We start from the raw sequence: 25,978 nt of genomic DNA on the forward strand, positions 1-25,978 counted from the left end.
ACTAGACAGCGCTGGAGGACGTTGCCAAGTCACTGAATGAGCAGAGGAAGCCTCCCTTTATACTTCCCCTGCTCAGGCTGATCAAGAACAGGTGAAGCTGGTTAAAGGGATCAGGTCCCTTTAAATCTGTAAAGGAGGCACAGCCTCGCGCCAAAGGATGGTGGCGGCCATCTTTGATTTCCCCCTCGGAGGAGAGATGCCGCTGGACGCTGCGAGTTGGGGAGCAGGGATGGCTCCCCCTGCAGTGAGCAGCACCAAGGGCAGCACCGGAGTGATGGCCCGAGTCAGTGCCCTCCCCCGGGGCTCCCGTGGCGGGGGAGTGTCGCGGGCAAGGTAGGGGGCTGCGGTCATGGTCTGCCATGGCCGTGGAACACAACACATACTTCACAGTAGGGATGATGTGCTTCTCTTCGTAGGCCTCAACTCTTCTCCAACATTAGTGTTAATGGATGCGACCATAAAGTTCAATTTTGGTCTCATTGCTCCAAATTATTTTCTTCCAGAAGTTTTGAGGTGTCTCTAGGTGCTGTTTGGTGTATTGTAAGCGGGCAGTTTTGTAATGTTGGTGCAACAATGGCTTTTTTTCTGGCAATTCTACCATGCAGCCCATTTTTGTTAAAGTATCTCCTTATTGTGCATGCTGAAATGCCTACATCACTTTTTTTTTTTTTCAGAGAAGTCTGTATTTCAGTAGAAGTTGCTTGTGGATTTTTATTTGCATCCCGATAAATATTTGTGGCAGTTGTATAAGAAAATTATATCTTACCTGCTAATTTTTGTTCCTGTAGTACCATGGATCAGTCCAGACAGTGGGTTGTCTCCCCCTTCCAGCAGATGGAATCAGAGCAAAAACTGAGAAGGCATTCCTTATTAGCTAGTGCACCCTCTACATTCCCTCAGTATACAGAATATCCAAGCAAAAAGATAAAACATCTTGGATGGATCTAGCAAACCATGGAAACTGTGGATGCAACAAACCAATCCAACAACTATAACCTGAACAACAAGTAACCCAGAAACTTGCAAATGAACTCTTAGTGAGGTACATATCTGGTAGAAAACAGAAAAGTGAACTGGGCTGAAAAAGTCCAAAAACCCCCCCAAATCTCAAAGGGCGGGCGTCTGGACTGATCCATGATACTACAGGAATGAAAATTCCAGACCATGGGATGTACCAAAGCTTCCCTAAGTAGGGTGGGTCCCGGAAAACCCAGCTCAAATGACCTGAGCTCCAAAAGACCCCAAAACCAGAGGTTGGAGATTCAACCGATAGTGACGAGTAAAAGTGTGCAGAGAATTCCACGTAGACGCTCTGCAAATTTCCTGCAGGGAGACAGCCTGGGATTCAGCCCAGGACGCTGCTTGAGCTCGGAGAGAATGAGCCTTAATGCCCACCGGAGACTGTTGACCAGCGCCAATGTAGGTGACCGAGATTGCCTCTTTCAGCCAGCGAGCAATAGAGGTCTTGGAAACCTTATGACCCCTTCTTGGGACCACTTCAGAGGACAAAGAGGTGGTCCGACAGACGAAAATCATTAGTAACTTCCAAGTAGCGCATGAGCACGTGCTTGACATCAAGTTGCCGCAGTTCCCTTGGATCCTCGTCAGAGAAAGATGGGAGTTCCACCGGCTGATTTAAATGAAAGGCGGAAACTACCTTCGGCAAAAACGATGGTACTGTGGTCAAGGATACTCCCGAGTCCGTGATACGGAGATGAGGTTCCCTGCACGACAAAGCCTGGAGCTCCGAGATCCAGTGTGCCGAACAAATGGATACCAGGAACACAGTCTTCAAAGTGAGATCCTTGAGTGTGGCTCCTCTTAAAGGCTCGAAAGGTGGACCCCCTAGAGCCCGAAGCACCAAGTTTAAGCTCCACGAAGGGCACAAATTGCGAATCGGAGGCTTGATATGTTTCACTCCTTTGAGAAACTGGACAATATTGGTGTGCGAGGAAAGCGAAGTACCATCCAAGTGTCACAAGAGGGCTCTGAGAGCTTTCACTTGGAGTCTCAAGGAATTGAAAGCCAATCCCATGTCGAGACCTCGCTGTAAAAATTCCAGTATCTGGGCTATAGACGCCTGGTGGGGCGAGATATGCATGGACACACACCAGGATTCAAAAATCTTCCAGACCCGGACATAGGCTACCGAGATGGAAGTTTTCTGAGCCTTCAGAAGAGTAGAGATAACCGCTTCAGGATACCCGCACTTTCTCAGCCTGCGCCTCTCAAAAGCCAGGCTGCAAGACAAAATCATTCTACCTGGTCGAAACATACTGGGCCCTGCCGCAGGAGGTTCAGTAGATGACTCAGCTGCAGAGGACCGTCCACCACTAGGTTGATGAGGTCTGCAAACCAGGGACGCGGCGGCCACTCCGGAGCCACCAGGATGACAGGCCCTTGGTGGACCCTCTATTCTCCGGAGCACCTTTCCCACTATTGGCCAGGGCGGAAATGCGTAAAGAAGAATGTGCTGTGGCCATGGTAGCACCAGGGCATCATCACCTTCTGCTCTGTGTTCCCGTCTTCGACTGAAGAACCGTGGGGCCTTCTCTGAGTGGCCATCAGATGTAGATAGGGATGCCCCCACCTCCAGAAGAGCAGCGATGCAGCCTGCTCGGACAGTTCCCATTCCCCCGGATCGATGTGCTGGTGACTCAAGAAGTCCGCTAGAACATTGTCCACTCCCGCAATGTGCGAGGCCGCCAGGCGGGAGAGATGCAGTTCTACCCACGGCAGGAGTATGTCTGTCTCCAGCGACACATGGAGACTTCTGGTGCCCCCTTGCCGGTTGATATAAGCTACCGTCGTTGCGTTGTCAGAGAATACGAACAGCCCAGCCCTAAACCAGGGGGGCAAAAAATGTTTCAGCGCTAGATGGACTACTCTCATCTCCAGGCGATTGATAGGCCAAGCTGCTTGTTCCAGAGTCCACTGACCCTGTGCCGACTGCATGCCACATACCGCTCCCCAACCGGAGAGGCTGGCATCCGTGGTGATGACCACCCACTAAGGAATGTCCAATTCCACTCCCCACAGCAAGTGATCCAGATGGAGCCACCAGGATAGGCTGGTCCTGACCGATGGTGGAAGCGGCAAGGGCATCTGAAATTCTCGGGATATCTGTTTCCACCGGGAAAGCAATGCTCTTTGCAACAGCCTCATATGAGCCAAAGCCCACAGTACCACATCTATAGTGGAGGCCATGGTTCCCAGAACCTGCAAGTAGTCCCAAGTCATGGGAAAGAAAAGGTCCTGAAAACGCTGTACCTGTGCCCGGAGAGAGTGAGCACATTCCGCACGAAGCGAGACCCTGCTTACTTCGGTATCTAAATGGCCGCCGCCACCACCACCATGACCTTGGTGAAAGTGTGCGGTGCGGTCGCCAGGCCGAACGGCAGGGCCTGGAATTGAAAGTGCTGGCCCAAGATCCAGAAGCACAGAAAGCGCTGATGGTCCTTTCGGATCGGAATGTGAAGATAAGCTTCCGTCAAATCCAACGAGGCGAGAAACTCTCCTCGGTGCACCACTGCTATAACAGAGTGAAGGGTCTCCATCCTGAAGTGAGGAATCCTGAGGGCCTTGTTGACCAACTTGAGGTCGAGGATCGGATGGAAGGAACCTTCCTTTTTGGGCACCAAGAAGTAGGCTGAATAGTGGCTGAGCCCTTGCTCCCAGATGGGCACTGGCAGAATTGCTCCTAGAGCCAGGAGACGCTTGAGGGTCTGGCGAACGGCATCCTGTTTCCAGGACGGGCCACATGGAGAGAAGACAAATCTGTCGCGTAGGGCTCGAGCAAATTCTAAAGCGTAACCATGTCGTAGAATATTTAAGACCCAAAGGTCTGAGGTGATTCTGGCCCACTCCTCGCAAAAAAGGGACAGACGGCCCCCTATCCTGGGAATCGAAGAGTGGACCGGCGACACTTCATTGGGATGATTTAGCAGATGTCCCTTGAGGAAGGGTATCTCGAGAGGGCCGCCGGCCTTGAAAGGAATGCGACCAGGACTGCAACCTAGACGAAGATGGCTTGTGAGAAAGTGGTCAAGACTGCCGGAAACGGTGTTGTCCTCGAAAATGGGAGCGAGCGTAGTTGAAGACTCTCGGAGTGCGCGGATGAGCCTCGGGCAACTTATGTACCTTATTTTCTCCCAACGATTTAATCAGCTGGTCCAACTAGTCTCCAAACAGTAACTTGCCTTTGAAGGGAAGAGAACCCAGTTGAGCTTTGGAGGAAGAATCTGCCGACCAGTTTTGAAGCCAGAAGAGGCATCTCACCGAGACCACGGACACCATGGACCGAGCCAGCACCCGGAGTAGATCAAGAAGGCGTCTGCCCCATATGCAATAACTGCCTCCAGGTGCTCCGCCTGCTGCGCTTCCTCCAGGGGAAGATCCTGGGTACCAAGCAATTGCTGAACCCATCGGAGCCCATCTCTTTGCATTAGAGAACTACACACAGCCGCCCGAAAACCCAAGGCGGATACTTCAAAGACCCGTTTTAAATAGACTTCGAGTTTGTGGTCTTGCAAGTCGCGCAGGGCAGTCTCTCCTATAACCGGAATGGTGGTCCTCTTTGTGACCGCCGGTCACTGAGGAATCCACTTTTGGTACTTTGAGGAGCTCCAGGTACTCCTCCGGGAGCGGATAGAGCTTGTCCATGGCCCTGCCTACTCGCAGGGCTGCCTCAGGAGTGTCCCACTGTCTGGACAATAACTGGAGGAGGCTGGGATGGAAAGGGAACGTCTTCGCTGGCAGGTGGAGACTTGCAAGAACCGGATCCCCCTTCTAAGCTGTAGGTACTGGGCCCTGGAGACTCCAGAGGAGGCTCGAGATCCAATTCCTCCAGAACATGGAAAATGAGGGATTCCAACTCATCCCGCTGAAAAAGGCTTAGGACCCGGGGGTCGTCCCCTTCCACCTGAGATAGGGGGGTAGGGTCATCCAGGTCTGGGTCATCCAAGGGATCCTGAGGCTGAGGGGCCGGCGGGGTAGACTGGGAAACCACTCGAACTCGAGAGCCGGAGGCAGCATCTGGCAACGACCCACCTGGAGGAAGGCCTGATCCCTGGGGAATTCCAGCTGCTCCCAGAGGAACATCCAAGCGGAGAACCTTAGGTGGAGGAGGGACGAGAGAAGGATCCAGCTGCTGCTGTTGCTGGCTCAGCCAAGCCAGATAGGCATTATGCATAAGCAAACTAAATTCTGTTGAAAATGACCCCGAAGGAGGGGCAGGGGGATCCCCCCCGCGGTGAGGCCGCAGCCGGCAGGGCAGCCGGTGTAAGAACTGGAGGGGAGGGGACCTTGCCGAGGAGAAAATCATCGCTGAACTGCGCGGGAGCAGGACTCAAGGAAAACAAAACGGCCGCCTTTCCCGTATCAGACGGGAACGGGGCCGACCCCTCCACAGCCTAGTGCGCCTTCGGGCGCGAATCGCAGCTTCCCTCCTGCCTCGAGGTGCCCTCCCCACCGGGGAGGCACCCGGCACAAATTCCTTCCGTCGAGAGCCGGAGACCCAACTTCCCAACACCCGGAGCATTGCGCTGAGCACAGCATGGAAGTGAAGAAATCTCCAAAGGCTGCCAGCAGCAACAGTAAAAATCAACGCTGCTTTAATCTTCGCGACCCAAATGTGGAGTGAACCTGACAAGTATAAATTAGATCAGAGGAATGTCGCATCTCTGATCGCAAAGCTGCTCCTGAGGAAACATCCTCTCAGGGCAGCGGGTCTCCAGAAAGGGGGTAGAGGTTGAAACACAGCTTACACCCTAGGCAGCAAAAGGGCAGGACTGAAAAAGAAATTACAACTTACCCCACAATACAGGAATATAAAGAAGGAGACAGGGAGACAGTAATGACCCTAACAGGAGCCCTTGTCTGCAAGTTCAGCCTGTCTAAACTTTTTCCTCTCTCTATTGTTATTTGTTTTTGTTTTGTTTTTTAAAGATCCATCCAAGGAAAAGAAAGAGAAAGAGCTGTAAAGGAAAGTCCTTTCTAAAGTCAGAGGGAGAACCGTAGGTGTAACCCGCATCTGCTGGAGTCAGAGGAATACCGAGGGAATGTAGAGGGCGCACTAGCTAATAAGGGACCACCTTCTCAGTTTTTCTCTGACTCCATCTGCTGGAAGGGGGAAGACAACCCACGGTCTGGACTGATCCTGGTACGTACAGGGAACTGAAATCTTTCTTGGTTTACTTGACAACGGCTTGGTATTAAAAGAAACCATAATTTTCCACTTCTTGATCAGAGATTGAACAGTACTGACTGACATTTTCAAATCTTTGGATATCTTTTTATATCCTTTTCCTGATTTATAAAGTGGAACTGCTTTTGCTTGCAGATCCTTTGACAGTTCTTTTGCTTTCTCCATGTTTCAGTAACCACCAAAGTCAGTGCAGGACGGGATAAAATGCACAAGGGTTTCTCAAGAGCTAAGAAACTCATTATCTATTTATACAAAGACACTAATTACAATTAAACAAGGCGTTAGGTGTGGATACCTACCCTTCATTGCCATTTCCACCTGTGTGCGTCAACTTGAATGTATATTATCAGCCCAAACATTCAAGGGTAAGCAAACTTTTGACAGGACCATTTTATTGCTATAGTTTGTTTGACTGTGCTATTCTATGATGCGCAATAGTATAAAATTTGAAACATTAAAAATAACAGAAGTGTTTAGTCTGATCACTCATTTTCTAAAAATGCTACATATCTTACAAATTCTGCCAGGTGTATTTAAACTTATGAGCACAACTGTACTCCCTTCCAATTTATTGTAATCCAGTCATTGCAACAAATTTCTGTAACTTGGGGCCATGCAACATGATTTCTTCCAGAGCCCTACAATTACAGGACTTAAATCTTGCCACTAGGTGTCATCATTGGGCAATGACCGGAGCTACCAACAGTCCCCAGAACCAGCCGCATGATAGTCCGCAGCATCATCACTAACTCACCTAAGCTGGACCTAAATTACGGCTTAACCTCTGCATAACTGTATCCGTTATTTTATCATAATAAAGATGAATAGTACTTTTAAGAGAACTTTCAGACAGAAAAGGTTAGCTGTAATTTGACACTGAATCTATTTAAAAAATGGATTTCAGACTTTAAAAAAAAAGATGATTATCTCCTTCCTTTTGTTAGTAAGCTTTTCCATGAGCAATATCTTTCTAGTCAATTAGGTTTCACTTTGGGGGGGGGAGGGGCTGTAAATTTCATACCTCTTTCCCAGATTATTATATAACTTAATTTTAAATACTACAAACTACTACTAGCAATTCCAGAATCCATCTCCAAAACCCTGGCAGACATCATAAATTGCTCCCTCACACAAGGATTCTACCCGGACAACCTCAAACTTGCCTCACTCAAACCCCTTCTCAAAAAACCAAATCTCGACCCAAACGATCCTAATAATTTTAGACTGATAGCTAACCTCCCATTCATAGCCAAGATAATGGAAAAATTGGTAAACTCACGACTCTCAAACCACATTGAAGACAACAACCTTCTATTTCCATCACAATACGGTTTTCGTAAAACCTTAAGCACGGAAGCCCTCCTCATCTCTATGACTGACCACATCATCCTAGGATTAGACAAAGGACAAGCCTTCCTTCTGATACTACTCGACCTATCGTCTGCATTTGACACGGTCAATCACTCCCTTCTCGTCAACCAATTATCAGCCATAGGTATCTCAGGCACTGCCCTATCATGGTTCAGAACCTTCCTCAGCAACAGAGGTTATAAGGTTAAGATTCATAATAAAGAATCCTCTATACACCCCGCATCAGTAGGAGTCCCTCAGGGCTCATCCCTGTCTCCTACCTTGTTTAACATTTATCTATTACCCTTATGTAAACTTCTCACTGACCTCAAATCTCAAACATTTTCTCTACGCTGACGATATTCAGGTCCTGATCCCCATCGAAGAGTCGCTCGCTAAAACACTGTTGCACTGGGAATCCTGCCTCCAAAATATCAAACAACTTCTTACAAGTCTCAACCTGATACTAAATTCATCAAAAACAGAACTTCTACTCATCACACCAGAAAACAGCTCCATCTCATACACCCATCCCACCGTACCAAACACCACACAAGTGAGAGATCTAGGAGTTCAAATTGACAATCACCTAAACCTGAAAGCTAACATCAACAAAACCACCAGAGACTGCTTTTATAAGCTCCAAGTGCTGAAAAGAATACGACCCCTCTTCCACACACATGACCTCAGAACAATCCTACAATCAATCATTTACGCAAAGCTGGACTATTGTAACACCATCATGCTTGGTCTCCCTTCATCACACACCAAACCATTACAAATGGTCCAAAACGCCTCCGCCCGTATACTCACCAACACCAGGAGAAGAGAACACATAACACCTATCTTGATGGACCTCCATTGGCTGCCCATCCACTTCAGAATAATCTACAAGGCCATTCTCACCATTTTCAAAAACATCCATCAATTAGCCCCAATCGATCTACATATCCCCCTCCGATTACACCATTCCACAAGACCGACAAGAGATGCTTACAAAGGATCACTTCAAGTACCTCCAGCCAAGACTACCAGACACATCACGGTCAGAGATCGGGCATTCTCCACAGCTGGTCCAACATTATGGAACTCCATTCCCCCAGATCTTAGAATGGAACCCAACATCTCAACATTCAAGAAAAGACTCAAGACGTGGCTGTTCACGCAGGCCTTTCCTAACTCCAATTCCATCTAACTTCCTTCTTTCAACACGCTCCGCTAGCATTAGCGTTAATAGCCACCTCTTACAATGTTATTTATACTTATATATAACTATCTGATCTTCATTTCCCTTCTCATTCCAAGTTATTGTTTTCCTTGTTATATGTAACTGCTTTTCTGCACTATTGTTTAAATGGTAACGTTTATTATAATTACACCCCTGTTTCTTGTGAACCAGCATGATGGGACCACCGTCTTGAATGTTGGTATATAAAAAAGTTAAATAAATAAATAAAATAAATAAACTATGCCTTTGGAGATTAAACAGGGAAATTAGCCCTTCTGCCCATCACACAGGATAGCAAAGGAATGGCTGCACTGAAGAGGCCAAAAAGTCATTCTATCTTCAGTGGGTTCATATAAAAGCCAAAAACTATACCATTTTCTTCACACAGCCTTAAAAAACATCCACATATTGAGAAAGACTACATGCATCAGTACCTGTAGGACGTCTCCCATAACTTCACCTCTGTCCTGTGTTAAGCTCTCCCCTATCAGCTTCAGCTGCTCTTCCAGCAGGGACATTTTCCCTTGAAGTATCAGGGTTTTCTCTTCTAAACATTTCTGGGGAAAAGAAGATTCGGGTAAAAAAAAAAACTCGCCAATGAGATCACATGCTTAAGAAGTGGCCTTAAGGCAGTGCATGCAAATCTCTCATATGCACTTAGCTACTCTGGGTTTAATAAAGTTTGGACAAGTTCCTGCAGGAAAGGTCCATAAATTGTTACTAACCAAGTAGACTTGGGGAAAGGAAAACTGGTTCTTAGCTGCTAATTTTCATTCCTGGAATACGACAAATCAGTCCAGACGAGTGGTTTTATGCATCCCCACCAGCAGATGGAGGCAGAGAACAAAACTTTGAGGTACTGCTACTTAACCGAGAGGGCCACCTGCAGTCTCTCAGTACTGACCTGTACCCAAGCCAAGATGTCTAACCCCAAACCTCCAGGATCTCTTCCTCCAAATTAAAAAAAAAAAAAAAAAAAAAGCTGGGGCACAAGGTACAAACTCCCAACCAAACTGACCCCCTGAACTAGGAGCAAGAAAAAGAATTTTTTTTTAAATTTTATTTTTATTAAGTTTAATATATCACAAAGTATACAACATATTCAAGAAGCAAAGAAATTTACAATTAAACAGATTTTCCCATTTTTACATAAACAACTAGTTCTGTAAATATTGATCCATTCATTATAGGTAACAGGAGAAACCTGGAGGAAAAGTATAATAAAGAGCAGATATATAAAGAAACATTTATCACAACTATATATTGCAGTGTAATATACTCCATCATAAACATTTTTTTCCCTTCCAGCTCAATGGAGGTTCTAGGAGTGAGAAGCCAAATAAGAGCGTAATTGCTCAGGTTGATTAAACATTTTGAATCTTGGTATATAACCTGAGAACGACAGGGAAATCTTAAGAGAAACTTTGCTCTCGTTCTATTACCTCCCCTCTCATTGAAATAAACTTACTCCTTCTGAGTTGTGTATTTCGAGCAATGTTGGGAAATATTCTAATTTGTTGCCCGTAGAAATTTAGTTTCTGATATCGAAAAAACAATCTAAGCACAGCATCTCTTTCTGTTGAAAAAGCGAACTGTACTATAAAAGTGCCCCTAGTTTCTACTGTCGTTTCCTAAGATTTCTCTAATAATTCAGACAGGTTTAAGTTTATATCTGGCTGGTTTCCCTGACCTTGATTTTCTTCTGAGGATTGAGGTTGGGGTAGGTAATACAATTTAGATACTGCAGGCAGTGCATTTTCAGGAAATTTTAGTATATTTGTTAGATAACTTTTAAATAAATTGTTTGGTGATATTAACTTTATCCTAGGAAAATTTAATAACCTAAGATTTGAACTTCTTAATTGGCTTTCTAATACTTCAATCTTATTCATATACATTTTTTCAGATCTTAAGTTTTTTTGAACTTTTTCAATACTTTCTATTTTCCCTTCAATCACATTAACTGCTTTATCTATTCTTTCCACTTTAGTTTCCAACACCACAGTTTTATTTAATGCCTCTTGGACTGTGGATGTTAGATTATTTATTGATTTTTGCATGACAATTAACATAGTCCCAATTTCTTCTAAGGTAAAGGTCTGTGGTTTTATTAATGGAAAATTGCTCAAAGCTCTTGTTTGTTGATCCTCTTTCCTACCTCCACTGGAGCCTGTCCAGAAACCTCATGGCACTGTAAAGCCTCCCTGTAAATCCGGGTTCACCGAGGAGCTAGATATTCCCTCTGCTCCTCTCTGGTCGTCAGATGGTAACGAGGCCGGTCTTATTCTAAAGACTTCATATAAAAACTCTAGTTCTCTCTTGCCTGTCTGAGGCTCTGGTGTTGCTGGTGCGCCGGGGCTTAAAGATGTCTCCATAGGTCTGGAGGCTCGGTTCCTGCTCCTGACAGACTCCTCCTGCGACCTCCCTTCCCGGCGTTGTTAATGGAGACCTTGTAAAACAGGCCTCAATCCGTGGCTGATTTAGATGTGAAATCGGAGTTGAGGAAAGTTCTTTTACTCTGGCTTTCCTCTTTGTATGCGGCATTTAGGAGGAAAATATAAGAATGCAAAAATTTAAAGAGACTTACCAGAGTATATGTATCAAGTCTCAGAGAGGTCTCTATCGCATGTAGTTTACACCGCGGTTTGTTTACTTCCCCCAAGAAACTCCAGGTAGCTGGACAAATCCGGACAAATCCGGGCTAAGCTGCGCGCCAGCGGCGCACCGCAAAGGTGCCGATTTAAAGAGCACTCCCCAGCTCCTCCCTCTGACGTCAGGGTACAACAAAAGAAAAAAAAATTACTTTCAGTGCCATAGGCTCACCCAAGCAGGAAATTCTTCAGAAAGGCAATGTCTCTCCAGCTGCCAAGAAAAAGAATTTTGAGTCTCAAACAAGTGAGAAGTATATACAATATTATTCTGCAACACACACCTTAAATCTGCATCTAGAATCAGGAGAGGTCTTTTGAAAAACATTATAATGGGCCGGGATTCTGGACTAATCTGTGGTATTCCAGGAACGAAAATTAGCAGGTAAGAACCAATTTTCCTTTTCTGTTCATGTCCCAGATCAGTCCAGACAAGTGGGATGTACCCAAGCCCCTCAAACCTGCCCGTAGTACATCTCACCAAAGGAGCTCTCTTCTGGGGCCCTGACATCCAAATGGTAATGCCTGGTAAAAGTGTGCAAAGAGGACCAAGTTGCCGCCCGACAAATCTCCTGCAGCGACACTGACACTCCCCCCCAGGAGGCTGCCTGTGCCCTAGTAGAATGCGCACGCAATCCCTCAGGGATCGACCAACATTTACTAATATAAGCCAAAACTATCGCCTCCTTCAACCAACAAGCAATCATACTCTTAGTTCTTAGTCGCTTTGCAACCCCTTCTTTGGTCCACTGAATAACACAAAAAGATGGTCCAAGCAGCAAAATTAAATGGTCACCCCGAGGTATCCGAGGAGAACCCGACGCACATCCAAAAGATGAAGCTCTTTAGCATGGGGAGAATCTGGCATCAAGTGAGAAAACCCCGGCAGCTCCACCATCTAGCTAAGATGAAAAGATGACATTACCTTGGGCATAAAGGAAGTGAGACTTCGTCATCAGAAATTCGTAAAAAAGGCTCTCTGCACAATAAGTCTTGGAGCTCAGAAATCCGTCTCACCGAGCAAATCGCCACCAGGAAAACTGCATTCAGGATAAGACCCTTCAAAGTAGCCCTTCACAAACATTTGAAGGGAGGACTACACAGTAGTTGCAGGACCAAGTTAAGATTCCAAGATGGACAAAGTCTATGGATTGGAAGATGCAAATGCTTTGCTCCTTTCAGAAAAAAACACTACGTCCAGATGAAATACTAAGGGTCTTCCTTGCATCCTCCCTCTGAAACATCCCAAAGCTGCCACCTGGACTCAGAGAGAATTATAGGCCAAACCTTTTGACAAGCCCTCCTGCAAAAAGGCCAAGACCTAGGCAATGTTCGCTTGCAAAGGATCAGCATCCCTTTGGTGGCTGTAAAACTTGGTCATCTTGGTATTCTTCCTCGTTGCTATGACATCGAACTGGGGTTCGCCCCACCTGCGCCAAATGAGCACAAAGGCCTCTGCTAACAGCTCCCATTCTCCTGAGTCCAGCTGTTGTCTGCTGAGATAATCCACCTGCACATTGTCCACCCTGCCATGTGAGAGGCTGCAAGTGTTGCTAGATGAAGTTTCACCCAGGCAAAGAGTTTGTGAAACTCCTGAGCCACCAAGCGACACTTCGTTCTGCTCTGACAATTGATATAGGCCACAGTCGTTGCATTGTCTGAGAACACATGTACTGCCCTCCAGACTGCCTTTGTTTCCAGACATTTGTCTGACCAGGAAGCTTCCATCGGAGACCACTGCCCTTGGGCTGTAGATCCTTGACATATCGCTCCCCAAACGCTCAGACTGGCATCTGTGGTTACTACCACTCAGTCCAGAACCCCCAAATCCACTCCCTTTTCTAAATTGGACCGCGACAGCCACCATGAGACTGGACCTGGACTCCTCCTGGAGTGGTAACGGCAGCTAAAACTCCTCAGACATCGGATTCCACTGGGACAGGAGTGCTTTCTAAAATGGACGCATGTGTGTACATGCCCATGGCAACAAATCCAGCGCAGAGGTCATGGATCCTAGCACCTGAAGATAATCCCAAACCTTGGGGACGGACAGATCAGATCCCTCAGTCGATCCACTTGTGACTGCAACTTGAGCACCCTTTCCAGGGTAAGAAACACCTTGCCTAACTGGGTGTCGAATTGTGCTCCCAGATAATCCAATGACTGGAATGGTTCCAGATGGCTCTCTGCCCGGTTTATCACCCAGCCCAGGGATTCCAACGCTCCGTCACTCGTCGAATAGAAAAGAGACACTCCACCTCTGACTTCGCACGAATGAGCCAATCGTTCAGGTACGAATGCACCAGCATCCTTGCTCTTGAGGGCTGCCACCACTACCACCATCACCTTTGTGAACATTCTCGGAGCAGTAGTTAGCCAGAAGGAAAGAGCTTGAAACTGAAAATGCTCTCCTAGCATGGTGAAGCATAGAAACTTCTGATGGTCTGCTCTGATGGGAATGTGGAGATATGCCTCCGTAAGATCCTGAAGAAAGGTAGTAATAACCGGCTCCGAATATCCCTTCATGCGCAACCGCTGCCACTCAAAAGCCAGGCTGCAAGTCAAAAGCAATCCACCTGATCCAAAAATATGGGACCTTGCCGAAGCAACCCCTGCAAGTGAGCCAGCTGCAGAGGTCCATCCACTGCTGTATGAACAAGATTGGCGAACCACAGACGACATGGCCACTCCAGCGCCACCAGTACCACCGATCCGGGATGGCCTTCTATGAGCCTGAGCACACGCGCTATGAGGGGCCACGGAGGAAAAGCATAAAGAAGGATCGCCGGCCAAGGGCACACTAGAGCGTCCAGCCACCAACCTGATCTCTCGTCTGCGACAGAAAAATCTTTCCATCTTGGCATTGGCCCGCTTCGCCATGAGGTCCAGCTGAGGAGTCCCCCATCGGGCACAAATGTGATTCCAGGCTTCCAATGACAGTTCCCACTCCCCGGGTCCAACTGCTGCTGGCTTAGAAAGTCCGCCTGCACATTGTCTACTCCTGCAACAGGGGAGGTCATGATCTCCTCGAGATGATGCTCCGCCCAAACAGCTGGGCCTCCCGAGCCACAGCGGGACACTTTATCCACCTTGGCAGTTAAGAACATAAGAAAGTTGATGTATGCCACTATTGTCACACTGTCCAAAAACACTTGCACCATTTGACCTTGGACCAGTGGCAAGGATGCTTCGAGAGCTTGTGCACTGCCCTTGTCTCCAGACATTTGATGGACCAGGACTGCTCCACCATCGACCAAAGGCTCTGAGTCAACCTACCTAGATTCACTGCTCCCTAGCCCTTGAGACTGCCATCCGTGGTCACCACCACCCAATCTGGGACTTCGAGGACCATTCCTTTCTCCAAATTGCTCCTCGACTGCCACCACACTAGAATGGATCTTGCTTCCTTCAGAACAGGCAACGGGAGAAAATACTATTCCGACAGGGTTTTCCAGCGGGATAATAATGCAAATGCCCATGGCATCAACTCTAACATTGAGGCCATAGAGCCCAGCACTTGCAAGTAATCCCAGACCCTAGGTACAGGGAGATGGAGCAGGTGACATATTTGACCCTGCAGCTTGGCCACTCTGTCGGCAGTCAGGTACACACTGCCATTCAGGGTATCGAATCAAGCTCCCAAGTACTCCAGGGATTGAGACGGCACCAGGTGACTCTTTGCCAAATTGTCCCAGCGAGCACAGAAGAGACATTACTTGGTGCACCAAATGCAAGCACTCGTCTTCCGTCTTCGCCCCCTCCCCCTGCTGCTACCACCACCATTCACCTTTGTGAAGGTTCGAGGCGCCATGGCTAGCCCGAAGGGAAGAGCCAGAAACTGAAAATGCTGAGCCAGCACTTTTAACTGGAGAAACTTCTGGTGGTCCTGTCGAATGGGAAAATGCAGATAAGCCTCGGTGAGATCCAGAGCCGCCAGGAACTCTCCCTTTTCAGACTGCTGAAATCACTTTGCGCAATATTTCCATCTGGAAGCATTGTACCCGCAAACTCCAAGTTACCTTTTGCAAGTCCAAGATGGGGTGAAAGGAGCCCTCTTCTTTTGGAGCTACAAAATAGATGGAGTACCTTCCCTGACCTTGTTCGCTCAGCAGTACTGAACTATAGCCTCTAGACTCATCATTCTTCGAAGCGTCCCTTCTATCGCTTCCCGTTTGTTTTGGGAAACACAATGCGATTCCAAAAAAGCATGCTTGAGTGGTTGAGAAAATTCTAAGACGTAAGCGTAACATACCACCTCCAACACTCACTGATTGGAGGTAATCTTGGTCCACTCCTCGTAAAAGCGAAACACCCTGCCTCCGATTTCTGAATGCGAGGAGTGGACCGGCCTGATTTCATTGGACAGGCTTATTTCCACCGGTTCCCTGACCGACTCCGCCTCTATTGGACTTTCCAGTAGCCCGAAAGAACTGCTGTCAACCAGAGGATGCAGAGCCCCTCCCGGACCAAAACCTTGTCTCATGAAAACGGGGTTGGGAGGAAAAGGGTTTCTTAACATTCCTCTTATCCTCCAGCAGCCTATTGTCCTTAGTTTCTCCCAGGGATTTCATGAGCTGATCCTGAACAGGTCCTTCCTGAACAGAAGTTTGCCTTTAAAGGGAAGATTACATAACTGAGATTTGGACAACTTATCTGCTGACCAATTACGCAGCCACCACTGAAATCATGCTCTGCACTGTGATGCGCACCAAGTCATACAAAGCAGCCGCCACATACGCCACTCCCACTTCAAGATGAACTGCTTGGGTAGAGGAAAGCACTCCCTAGGATGCCTGTTCCTGTGGCTTTTGAATCCATCATAAACAGGCTCACTGAATTAGGCTGGCACAGACCGCCGCATGGAGACTGCGGGCTGACACCTCAAACATCCGCTTGAGCTGAATCTCCAACTTGCAGTCCTGAACATCCCTCAGAGCAGCAGCCCCTGCTACTGGAATCTTGGTCTTCTTAGTTACCACCGACTCCGCGGCATCCACCTTAGACTTTTTAAGAGATAAAGTTTCGCCATCGCTCTCCCAACCTTCAAGCCAGCCTCCGGAGAGTCCCACTCCCGGCTAATAACCTTCTGGATCTTCTTCGGAATGGGAAAGGCTCTGGGCGGCTCCCGAAGACCATCCAGAACTGGATTAACTCCCTCACTATCAGACTCCTCCTGAGTGAATTTTAGTCCTAATTCCTCCAACACCTGGGGAATAAAAGACCAAAGTACCGCCTTCTTAAAAAGGCGGACACACAAGGGTAGTCTCCATCCACATCAGATCTCTCGACCACGTCCTCAGGTCCATCAGGGTCTGGGTGCTGCATCTCATCCACCACGGGCAAGGAGCCACCATCGCCAGGAGGCTCATCGGCATCGATCCTTGTGTGTGCTTCCCGAGGGATCCCGTTAAGTCCCCCGAGGTCTCCTGGAGAAACCCGCAGACCTCTCCTTAAACCTCCGTTTACCTGCTTTCCGAGCTTCATGTATGAGGACGACAAATTCGGGATAAAACCCTTTTGGGCCCCCAGAAGTCCCCTCTGGACTACTGGGATCGGACTCCGCATCATCCTCCTCATTCCGTTGAACTGCAGGAGAGGTGGGGAGATAGTCCCCAGGGCCCTGGACGGACTGGGCCCCCTGTCCGAGGTCCCAATCCACAGAAGTGGGAGCAGGTACCTGGGGCCCCACCACCACAGCCCCCAATGAGGACCTCAGATTCTTAGCGGAGGAACCCTCCCCTCCAAGGCAAAAACTGTGCACAGGAAAAGGGAGTTCAAGCATGCTGATCAAATGCCACAGGCCTCCACCCATGGCTTGTCAGACATCAGACAGGCACTTCTCCGCCCTACTGCCAGACGGAGAAAACGGCAAAAGAAGGGGCGCACCACATGGCCGCAGCCAACAGACTGAAAGAAAACGTGCTACAGCGCAGTTCCCACCAGCGAGCAGCCAAGAAGATAGTGGTGGGAAATGCACGCACAGCCAGCCACACTGAGAAGGGCACCCTGAGAGAGTTATACCCCACCAGTACCGCTCCGGTACTAGCCATTCCCCCACTACTCGCACCGAAATCTCCGGGGTTGTTTGCTCCCAGCGATGCCGTGTGTCTTGGCTGTCTAGCTCAAAGCCTGCTTTCACTTTTTTTAAACTTAACTAAGCACAAAACAACAAACAGAACAAAAACCCCTGAGGAGGAGACTTCCCTGAAGGCAAGCCAAAAGCAAACAGAAGGGGACTTCAGAGCCTACAGAGGGAGCCAGTTCCCTGGCTATCAGTGGCACCGGGACACTCGGGCTACAAACGCTGGGGGTATCCAACCCCCCATTTGCCTGGCTCAACCTGAGGGATGACCCGCCACAGGAACCTGGTACCTTGGGGATCACCTAATTTCCACAATTCCAGATCAGTCAGGACTGCAGGTTTACACCTCTACCATCTGCTGGAGGCAGAGAAATACTGTGGGACTGAGGGTGGCACTCTTGTTATGTAGCAGTGTCCCAAGGTTTTGTCCTCTGTCTCCATCTGCTGGTAGGGCTGAATAAACCCACTTGTCTGGACTGATCTGGGTATGTACAGGAACCAGACATCCTCAGCCTGGAGGAGCTCGATGGAGGTCGGTCTCCGGAGCCCCTATCTGCCGACAGCACTGGTGGTCGGTCAATGTACATGGTGTGGTGTCCACTGGTGCAGTTCAGAGATCCTTCGATGCCGATAGTTCGGTCTTGTTGAGCTGAAGACTACATCCCTTCGTGGTCATCTGTATGCACTGGAAGGAACCCCGGACGTCATGCAATGCCTCCAGGCAGAGAACACGTTTTGCGAGGGTCTGTAATGAACATAGTTCTCAGGAACAGAGGGCATCACCAGAAGCCAGACACAGCCATGACAGGACGAAATAAAAGGGCCACAAAGTCAAAATAGATAGTGGTGGGCATCAATGGCCAGTGGGCATCAATTCCTGAAGATTGGAAGATGTACCTGAAGATTGAAGATAGCCGATGTAACCCCGATATTTAAAAAGGGATCCATAAGAACATGCCATACTGAGTCAGACCAAGGGTCCATCAAGCCCAGCATCCTGTTTCCAACAGTGGCCAATCCAGGCCATAAAAACCTGGCAAGTACCCAAAAACTAAGTCTATCCCATGCTACTGATGCTAGTAATAGCAGTGGCTATTTTCTAAGCCAACTTAGTTAATAGCAGGTAATGGACTTCTCCAAGAACTTATCCAAACCTTTTTTAAAACCAGCTACACTAACTGCACTAACCACATCCCCTGGCAACAAATTCCAGAGTTTAATTGTGCGATGAGTGAAAAAGAACTCTCTCTAATTAATTTTAAATGTGCTACATGCTAACTTCATGGAGTGCCCACTAGTCCTATTATCCGAAAGAGTAAATAACCAATTCACATGTACCAGTTCTAGACCTCTCATGATTTTCAACACTTCTATCATATCCCCCCTCAGCCGTCTCTTCTCCACGCTGAACAGTCCTAACTTCTTTAGTCTTTCCTCATAGGGGAGCTGTCCCATCCCCTTTATCATTTTGGTCGCCCTTCTCTGTACCTTCTCCATCGCAACTATATCCAGGGGTGCTCCGGGAAATTATAAACCCTTGAGCCTGACTTTAGTGCTGGGAAAAATCATGGAACTGTTATAAAGAATAAAATCAGAAAACATTTAGATAGACATGATTTGATGGGACTCAGCCAGCATGGATTTACCCAAGGGAAGTCTTGCCTCACAAATCTCCTACATTTTTTTGAAGGGGTGAACAAACATGTGAACAAAGGTGAACCGGTAGATGTGGTGTATTTGGATTTTCAGAAGGCATTCGACCAAGTCCCACATGAGAGGCTTCTAACAAAACTAAAAAGAGTCATGGGATAGGAAGAGATGTCCTTTTGTGGATTTCAAGTTGGTTAAAAGACAGGAAACAGAGAGTAGGATACAAGGGTCAGTTTCCAAAGTGGAAAAAGGTAAACAATGGAGTACCTCAGGGATCTGTACTTGGACTGGTGCTTTTTAATATATTTATAAACAATCTGGAAAGGGGTACAACGAATAAGGTGATCACATTTGTGGCTGAGACAAAATTATGTAGAGTAGTTAAATCTCAAGTGGTTTGTGATGAATTGCAGGAGAACTTTGTGAGACTGGAAGATTGGGCTTCCAAATGCCAGATGAAATTTAACATGGACAAGTGCGAAGTGATGCATATAGGGAGAAAACACCCTTGCTGTAGTTACACAATGTTAGGTTCTATCTTAGGAGTTACCACCAAAGAGTTCTAAGCATCTTAGTGGATAATACATTGAAATCACTGGTCCAGTGTACTGTGGCGATCAAAAAAGCAAACAGAATGTTAGGAATTATTAAAAAGGGAATTGCAAATAAAACAGAGAATATCCTAGAAACCTAAGCTATTTATATTGGTTATACATAATTGTATATAGTTTCGCTTACTCCAATCTCTTATTTAATTGTATTGCTTAAGTCCACTGGACCCTGCTTTTCCTCTACTCCGCCCAAACTTGTTCCTTCATCTCCCTGTTACATGTAACTTGTATTTTCTCCTTCTAAATCTTGTTCTATTTTACCCCGTTAATTGTAAACCGATGTGATATGAAAATGAATGACGGTATAAAAAAAAAGTTTTAAATAAAGAAATAATGCCTCTATCACGCCATGTTGAGTCCACACCTTGAATACTGTGTGCAGTTCTGGTCACTGCATTTCAAAAAGGATATAGCAGCACTGGAGAAAGTGCAAAGGACTACTACCAAAATGATAAGGGGCATGGAACGGCTGCCATATGAGGAAAGGCTAAAGAAGTTAGGGCTGTTTAGTTTGGAGAACAGACGACTGAGGGGGGATATGATACAAGTCTACAAAATCATGAAAGGACTTGAACAAGTTAATGTAAATCAGTTATTACTCTCTCAGATAATAGCAGGTCCAGGGGGCACTCCATGAAGTTAGCCAGTAGCTCATTTAAAACAAATTGAAAAAAATTCTCTCTCACTCAGCACATAGTTCAGCTCTGGAATTCATTGCCAGAGGATGTAGTTAAGGCAGTTAGTGTAACTGGGTTTCAAAAAGGTTTGGATAAAGTTCCTAGAGAATAAATCCATAAACTGCTATTACGGTAATTAATAAGCATTAGTAGCTTGCGATTTATATAATGTTTGGGTACTTGTCAGGTACTTGTGACTTGGATTGGCCACTTGATGGGCTCTTGGTGTGACCCAGTATGGCATATCTTATGTTCTTGAGCATCACCCCTGTGAGGGAATCTACCGCGAAAGGAAACTTACCGATAATAGACGAAAACCAAGGACAATACGAGATTAGACAGAGGGACCCAGTATCAAATGCAGCAAAAAAAGCTACAAAAAAAGCTAAAGAAAAAGTTTTTCAAAAAAGGCTGAAAAAGCCAAGAGCAGGTCACCAACTGCGATTCTGCAGCTCCACGGAAAGAGACTGATGAGAGACGCCTCGTGGAAGCATGGTATAGGGAATGCTCAGTATGGCAAATGAAGGTTCTAGAAACTCTGACATCAGTTTTCCATGTCAGGGCTCCATCTGATGCCACCCATGTGTGAGGACTACCATCCTGTTTGTCCTTGAAGAATAGAAACAAAAATTAAAAGAATTAACATTTTCACCCTGCATATCCATGGTGGTTAGAGATATCTCAGTTCACGCAGCAGACAATGTCTGAAAGATCAAGTAAGAAGACTCCACGATTAATAGCTGCACATCACTCATGCTTGTATTTGGTATCTTCTGTTTCAAACTTGGCCTCAGCCCTCCTGTTGGTGTTAAGCCATTGGTTAAAGTAAAAAAATGCTCATTGTACAGGGAACACATATTACTCTACAATCATCACTACTGAGTGAGTGTAGGGATCTCGGCACAAGCTGCAATCACAGCAGAAGGAGGATACACTAAATTACAGCTTTGCCTCCGTCAACAGGCACTGCCTTCACTTTCCCTGAACAGCATCATCAACTATCTTCTGTTGCACAGTTTTTGCACGTTCTGGACACCCACTACTGAATTTGGTCATTATACACTGATAATCATCAGTGGCATAAGCAGCAAAGATCACACCAAATTTATTTTTAAATAGCCGTATAGATGTCGTCTCAGATTCAAGGGTATTTTAATGTATGTCACAGCTGCTTCTGAAAGCAACAGTAGATAGGCAGCTAATTCAATTAATAATCTTGTTCAACACTTGAGAAGTGTGAAGCAGATTCCTGATGCCCTTCTCTTCCTTTCTTACCTTTTCACCTTGGGTAGCATGGAGGTCTCGCTCCAGCTGCATTTCCTTTTCTTGCCACTCCTTCAGCTTTCTCTCTTGATCATTAGAAATCTCATCCAAAGCCTTCTGGGACTCCATCAAACGAGAGAAGAAATCCCGCACCTGACCAATTGAAACATGCGAAATATCAACAAATGATGAATTATAACACAAAATGTGCAATTCTATATAGCACCTTTCACCCAAACAGAATCGCTCTGCGTCTGACCATTCCTTGTGGCTTTACAGCTATAGGACATGGAACCCCCACTTACATATTACATTGAAATCAAGCTACTTAAAGGCTTTCCAAACCTCTGCTGGTGACCCCAGGCTCAGCTGGATATGCATACAGTGAGGACCCAGTATATGTTCATTTATTTGATACATAAGGCGGCAAGACCAGTGATAGTGGCATGAAGGAACTGTAATGTGAGAAGGGCTGAATGTCAGGACCAGAGTATTAAGGTTGGAGACAAAGGACAGGAAATTAAGTGCAGACTGGCCATGCAAACTGAAAACATGGCTGGTAACCTGAAGCACTTCCCAGCCCTGGTTTCCCCAATTCCTATTCCCAAGCAGTTACTTACAGGCCGGTGGAGCGCACTCTTAGCCCAAGTTTGGATGCGCATGTTCGATGCGCTAGCTTTACCCCTTATTCAGTAAGGGGTGATGCCGCGTCGAAAACACGCATCCCCCCCCCCCCCCCCCCCCGAAACTAATAGCGCCCGCAACATGCAAATGCATGCTGATGGCCCTATTAGGTATTCCCGCACGATACAGAAAGTAAAATGTGCAGCCAAGCCGCACATTTTACTTTCAGAAATTAACGCCTGCCCATGGGCTGGCATTACTTTCTGCCGGCGCCAGGGAAGTGCACAGAAAAGCAGAAAAAAATGCTTTTCTGTAGACCCTCCGACTTAATATCATAGCGATATTGTCAGAGGCCCCAAAAGTAAAAAAAAAATAAATTAAAAATTAAAAATCGGCCAGCAGCCCGCAGGTCGGAAGACGGACGCTCAATTATGCTGGCGTCTGTTTTCTGAACCCATGGCTGTCAGTAGGTTTGAGAACCGATGCCGGAAAAATTGAGCATCCGCCGTCAAACCCACCGACAGCCGCCGCTTTTACCACGGGCCCTAATTTGCATAGGCCACCCTCCTGAATTGCGTGCGCCGGGAGAGCGGGCGCTGCCAGCTCTCCCATGTGTTTTTCTGTATCGGCCTGATAATTTGCCTAGAGACTCTGCCTGCAGTGATCGCTTCCTAGAGCTGATTTTCTTCGGGAAGTAATTTGACACCGTTTTGTACATAGCTTAGCTTAGCATTCTATTAAATGTGCTCTTTATTACCATTTTTATTTTATGTTGTGCTCTATTGTAATAATATATTTCTTCTGGCAATAATAAAATAATCTTATAGCTAAGATAAAATATGACCACTTTTTAGCCATGATTACCCTCTCTGAATATTATTGCTATTTATATAGGAATATAACAGACAGGAAACAGGGGGAGGGTAGATGAATGCTTGGTCAGTTCTTATAAGCTGGTCACTAAGGGTTGAAAGGGCATACACAGGAACCCTCCAGTATAGGTATACAAGATTGAAGATCCCTCACGGTTTGCCCAAACTCATGCACACATATCAGGGGCCTGACCACAAACGCCCCACAGAGAAACAAAGCCTCCTCTTCTGGTTTGTTTTTTTTTCAGTAGGCTCTGTTCGAAATGCTGGACAAATTAAAGGCGCAGAAAATAACCTCTCTCAGAGAAAAGATGCACAAAGGGGAAGCATCCTTCCATCTGGAGGGGACTCTCTCCTTGCACCAACTTTCCTACGCTCTCCCTTAGGAACTTCCAAGGCAGAGGGGAAAACCCAGTGCACACATCGGAATTAACTCTGTCCCAGCGAAAACTTGCACAAGCCACATGGGACTTTAGGGTACAAACTCCTGCCAAGGAGAGCCACTATTGAGGAAGGGACAATTCCTCAAACAATAAAGCCACCCATCACAGGATTGCCAAACTTCACCCTGCAGGACTGATGGGGAGAGGGAGAGAGAGGGAGAAGGACTCCTTATCTGTCCGTACCCCCCCCCCCCCCCCCGAACAGGCCAAGATTGCTCCACAATGGGACAACAGCCAATTTTGTTGGCAAGAACTGAGACCTTGAATGGCTCACCATTCTTTTCCTTTTTTTTTTAATAGTTAATCTGTACATATTCTGCAGGGCTCAGAGAGAGAGAGAGACCTCAACTCTCCCTTTCTCGTGGCTTCAATATGGCTACCGGTCCTGCAATTGGAAAAATGGGAACCGGCTGAACAAGAAGCAAAACCATGATCATGACCTCAGGCCCCTCTCCCTTGCCAGGAGATTGCTGGCCATTACACTATGGGTTCTGGCGAGAAGAGGATGCCTAGTATTGCAGTTATCCTGTATCCTTCCCCTGGAAAGCAGAGTTGCTTACCTGTAATAGGTGTTCTCACAGGACAGCAGGATGTTAGTCCTCACATATGGGTGACATCATAGGATGGAGCCCAATCACGGAACACTTTTGTCAAAGTTTCTAGACCTTTGACTGGCACCTACTGGGCATGCACAGCATGGCACCAACCCTGCAACCAGCAGGGGTCCCCCTTCACTCTCGTTTATAGCAAAAAGTACATGCGAAAAATAAAATAAGTTGCAAGCGAACCCAACTCCGCGGGGTATCGGGTGGGTTTCGTGAGGACTAACATCCTGCTGTCCTGTGAGAACACCTGTTACATCAGGTAAGCAACACTTGCATTCTCACAGGACAAGCACAATGGTAGTCCTCACATATGGGTGAGTACCGAGCTGAGGATGTCAGAGCAATGCACCAAATGCACCCAAAGACGTGCAACAGGCACAACAGGGGTGGATATTTGGTTAGGAGGGCATCCTGAACGGGTCGGTGGAAGGATATTGGGAAGTTAAGCTGAAAACAAGTTGCGTAGAATAGACTGGCCAAAGATGGAATCCTGTCTGCCAGCCTCATCTAAGCAATAATGGGCTGTGAAGGTATTTATTTATTTATTTATTCAACCTTATATACCGGCTTTCAAATTCATTTCAAGGCGGTTTACATTGATTGAAATTGCAGTAGCAACCTTCAAACACATATATACTAAAAACAAATCATTAAACATAATACATGACTAAAATACATTAAAACCAAAGGCTAGGGGAGTCACGTGATGTGGTGAATCCGGCTAGACGTGTGCTGACCGGGTTCCTGCCCTCCCATCGTATTTCACCCGAAGGATACCCTGAATTTTCATTGATTTTACCTGTTTTCGCGGTATTGTGGTACCTTCATCCCAGCGGTTTATTATCATCTCTGGATTCGAACGCGATGGCGACCAAATTGCAGCGAAAGGAGAAGGAAAAAGCAAAGCCCGTTGAGACTAAAATGGCGCCGGTCTCTCCGGAAACCAGCGACACTGCAACGGAGGAATCTTTGGAGGACAGAATTTCTCAGGCCGTAGTGCTTGCCTTGGACGCGCGGCTGCATCAGATTGCAGAACAGATCGCCGAAGTGCGGTCCTCGTTGGGTGAGATCGAAGGGCGAGTGGAACGAGTTGAGGGCCGCACTACCTTGTTGGAAGACGACGTAGGAGCCCTCGAACGCAAAATTCAAGCACTGGAGAAAAGCGGCAAACAACAGGGAGAAAAGCTCGATGAGCTTGAAAACAGGGCGCGCCGCAACAACCTTAGATTCGTTGGCTTCCCAGAATCTATTGCAGACGGGGAGATTATGCGCAAGTTGGAAACCTGGCTGTTGGCTCTGATTCCCACATTAACTACCACAGCGGGTGGTTTGATGGAACGTGCTCACCGGTTGGGCCCAAAGAATGTAGATGGAGCACAGAACCGGCCGCGTGTGATCATCGCTAAATTTCTTCACTATGTCAATAAAATGACCATTTTGCAGCACTTCCGCAAGGAACGAGACCTGAACTTTGAAAATCATAAGATACTAGTCTTTCAAGACTTTTCGGCACACGTATCTGGACTGCGGAAGGCCTACACCCCCTTGTGCTCCGAGTTGGTCAAGAAGAAAGTGAGGTTCATGCTTATGTACCCAGCCAAGTTGAAAGTGTGGCATCAAGGGGTCCAGAAAATCTTTGAGGATACCGCGGCGGCCCAAGCTTTTATTCATCAAATTCCACAAGCAACGACTTCTTCTACAGAGTGACTTTTTTGTGGTC

At 46.9% G+C, this 25,978-nt stretch overlaps 1 protein-coding gene across 6 annotated transcripts in view; it reads right to left on the minus strand.

Moving 5' to 3' along the window:
- The window catches only part of NUMA1 (nuclear mitotic apparatus protein 1), a 503,280-nt gene that overhangs the window by 212,905 nt on the left and 264,397 nt on the right, over positions 1 to 25,978 (minus strand). For all 6 annotated transcript variants that reach the window (XM_029602025.1, XM_029602029.1, XM_029602028.1 and 3 more), the window contains exons 12-13: positions 21,727 to 21,867; positions 9,218 to 9,340 (exon numbers count right to left, since the gene is read on the minus strand). In XM_029602025.1, coding sequence (XP_029457885.1) covers positions 9,218 to 9,340; positions 21,727 to 21,867 — 264 coding nt within the window. The remainder of the gene's footprint in view (positions 1 to 9,217; positions 9,341 to 21,726; positions 21,868 to 25,978) is intronic.

The sequence above is a fragment of the Rhinatrema bivittatum genome, chromosome 5 (genome assembly GCF_901001135.1).
Source record: "Rhinatrema bivittatum chromosome 5, aRhiBiv1.1, whole genome shotgun sequence".
NCBI lineage: Eukaryota > Metazoa > Chordata > Amphibia > Gymnophiona > Rhinatrematidae > Rhinatrema > Rhinatrema bivittatum.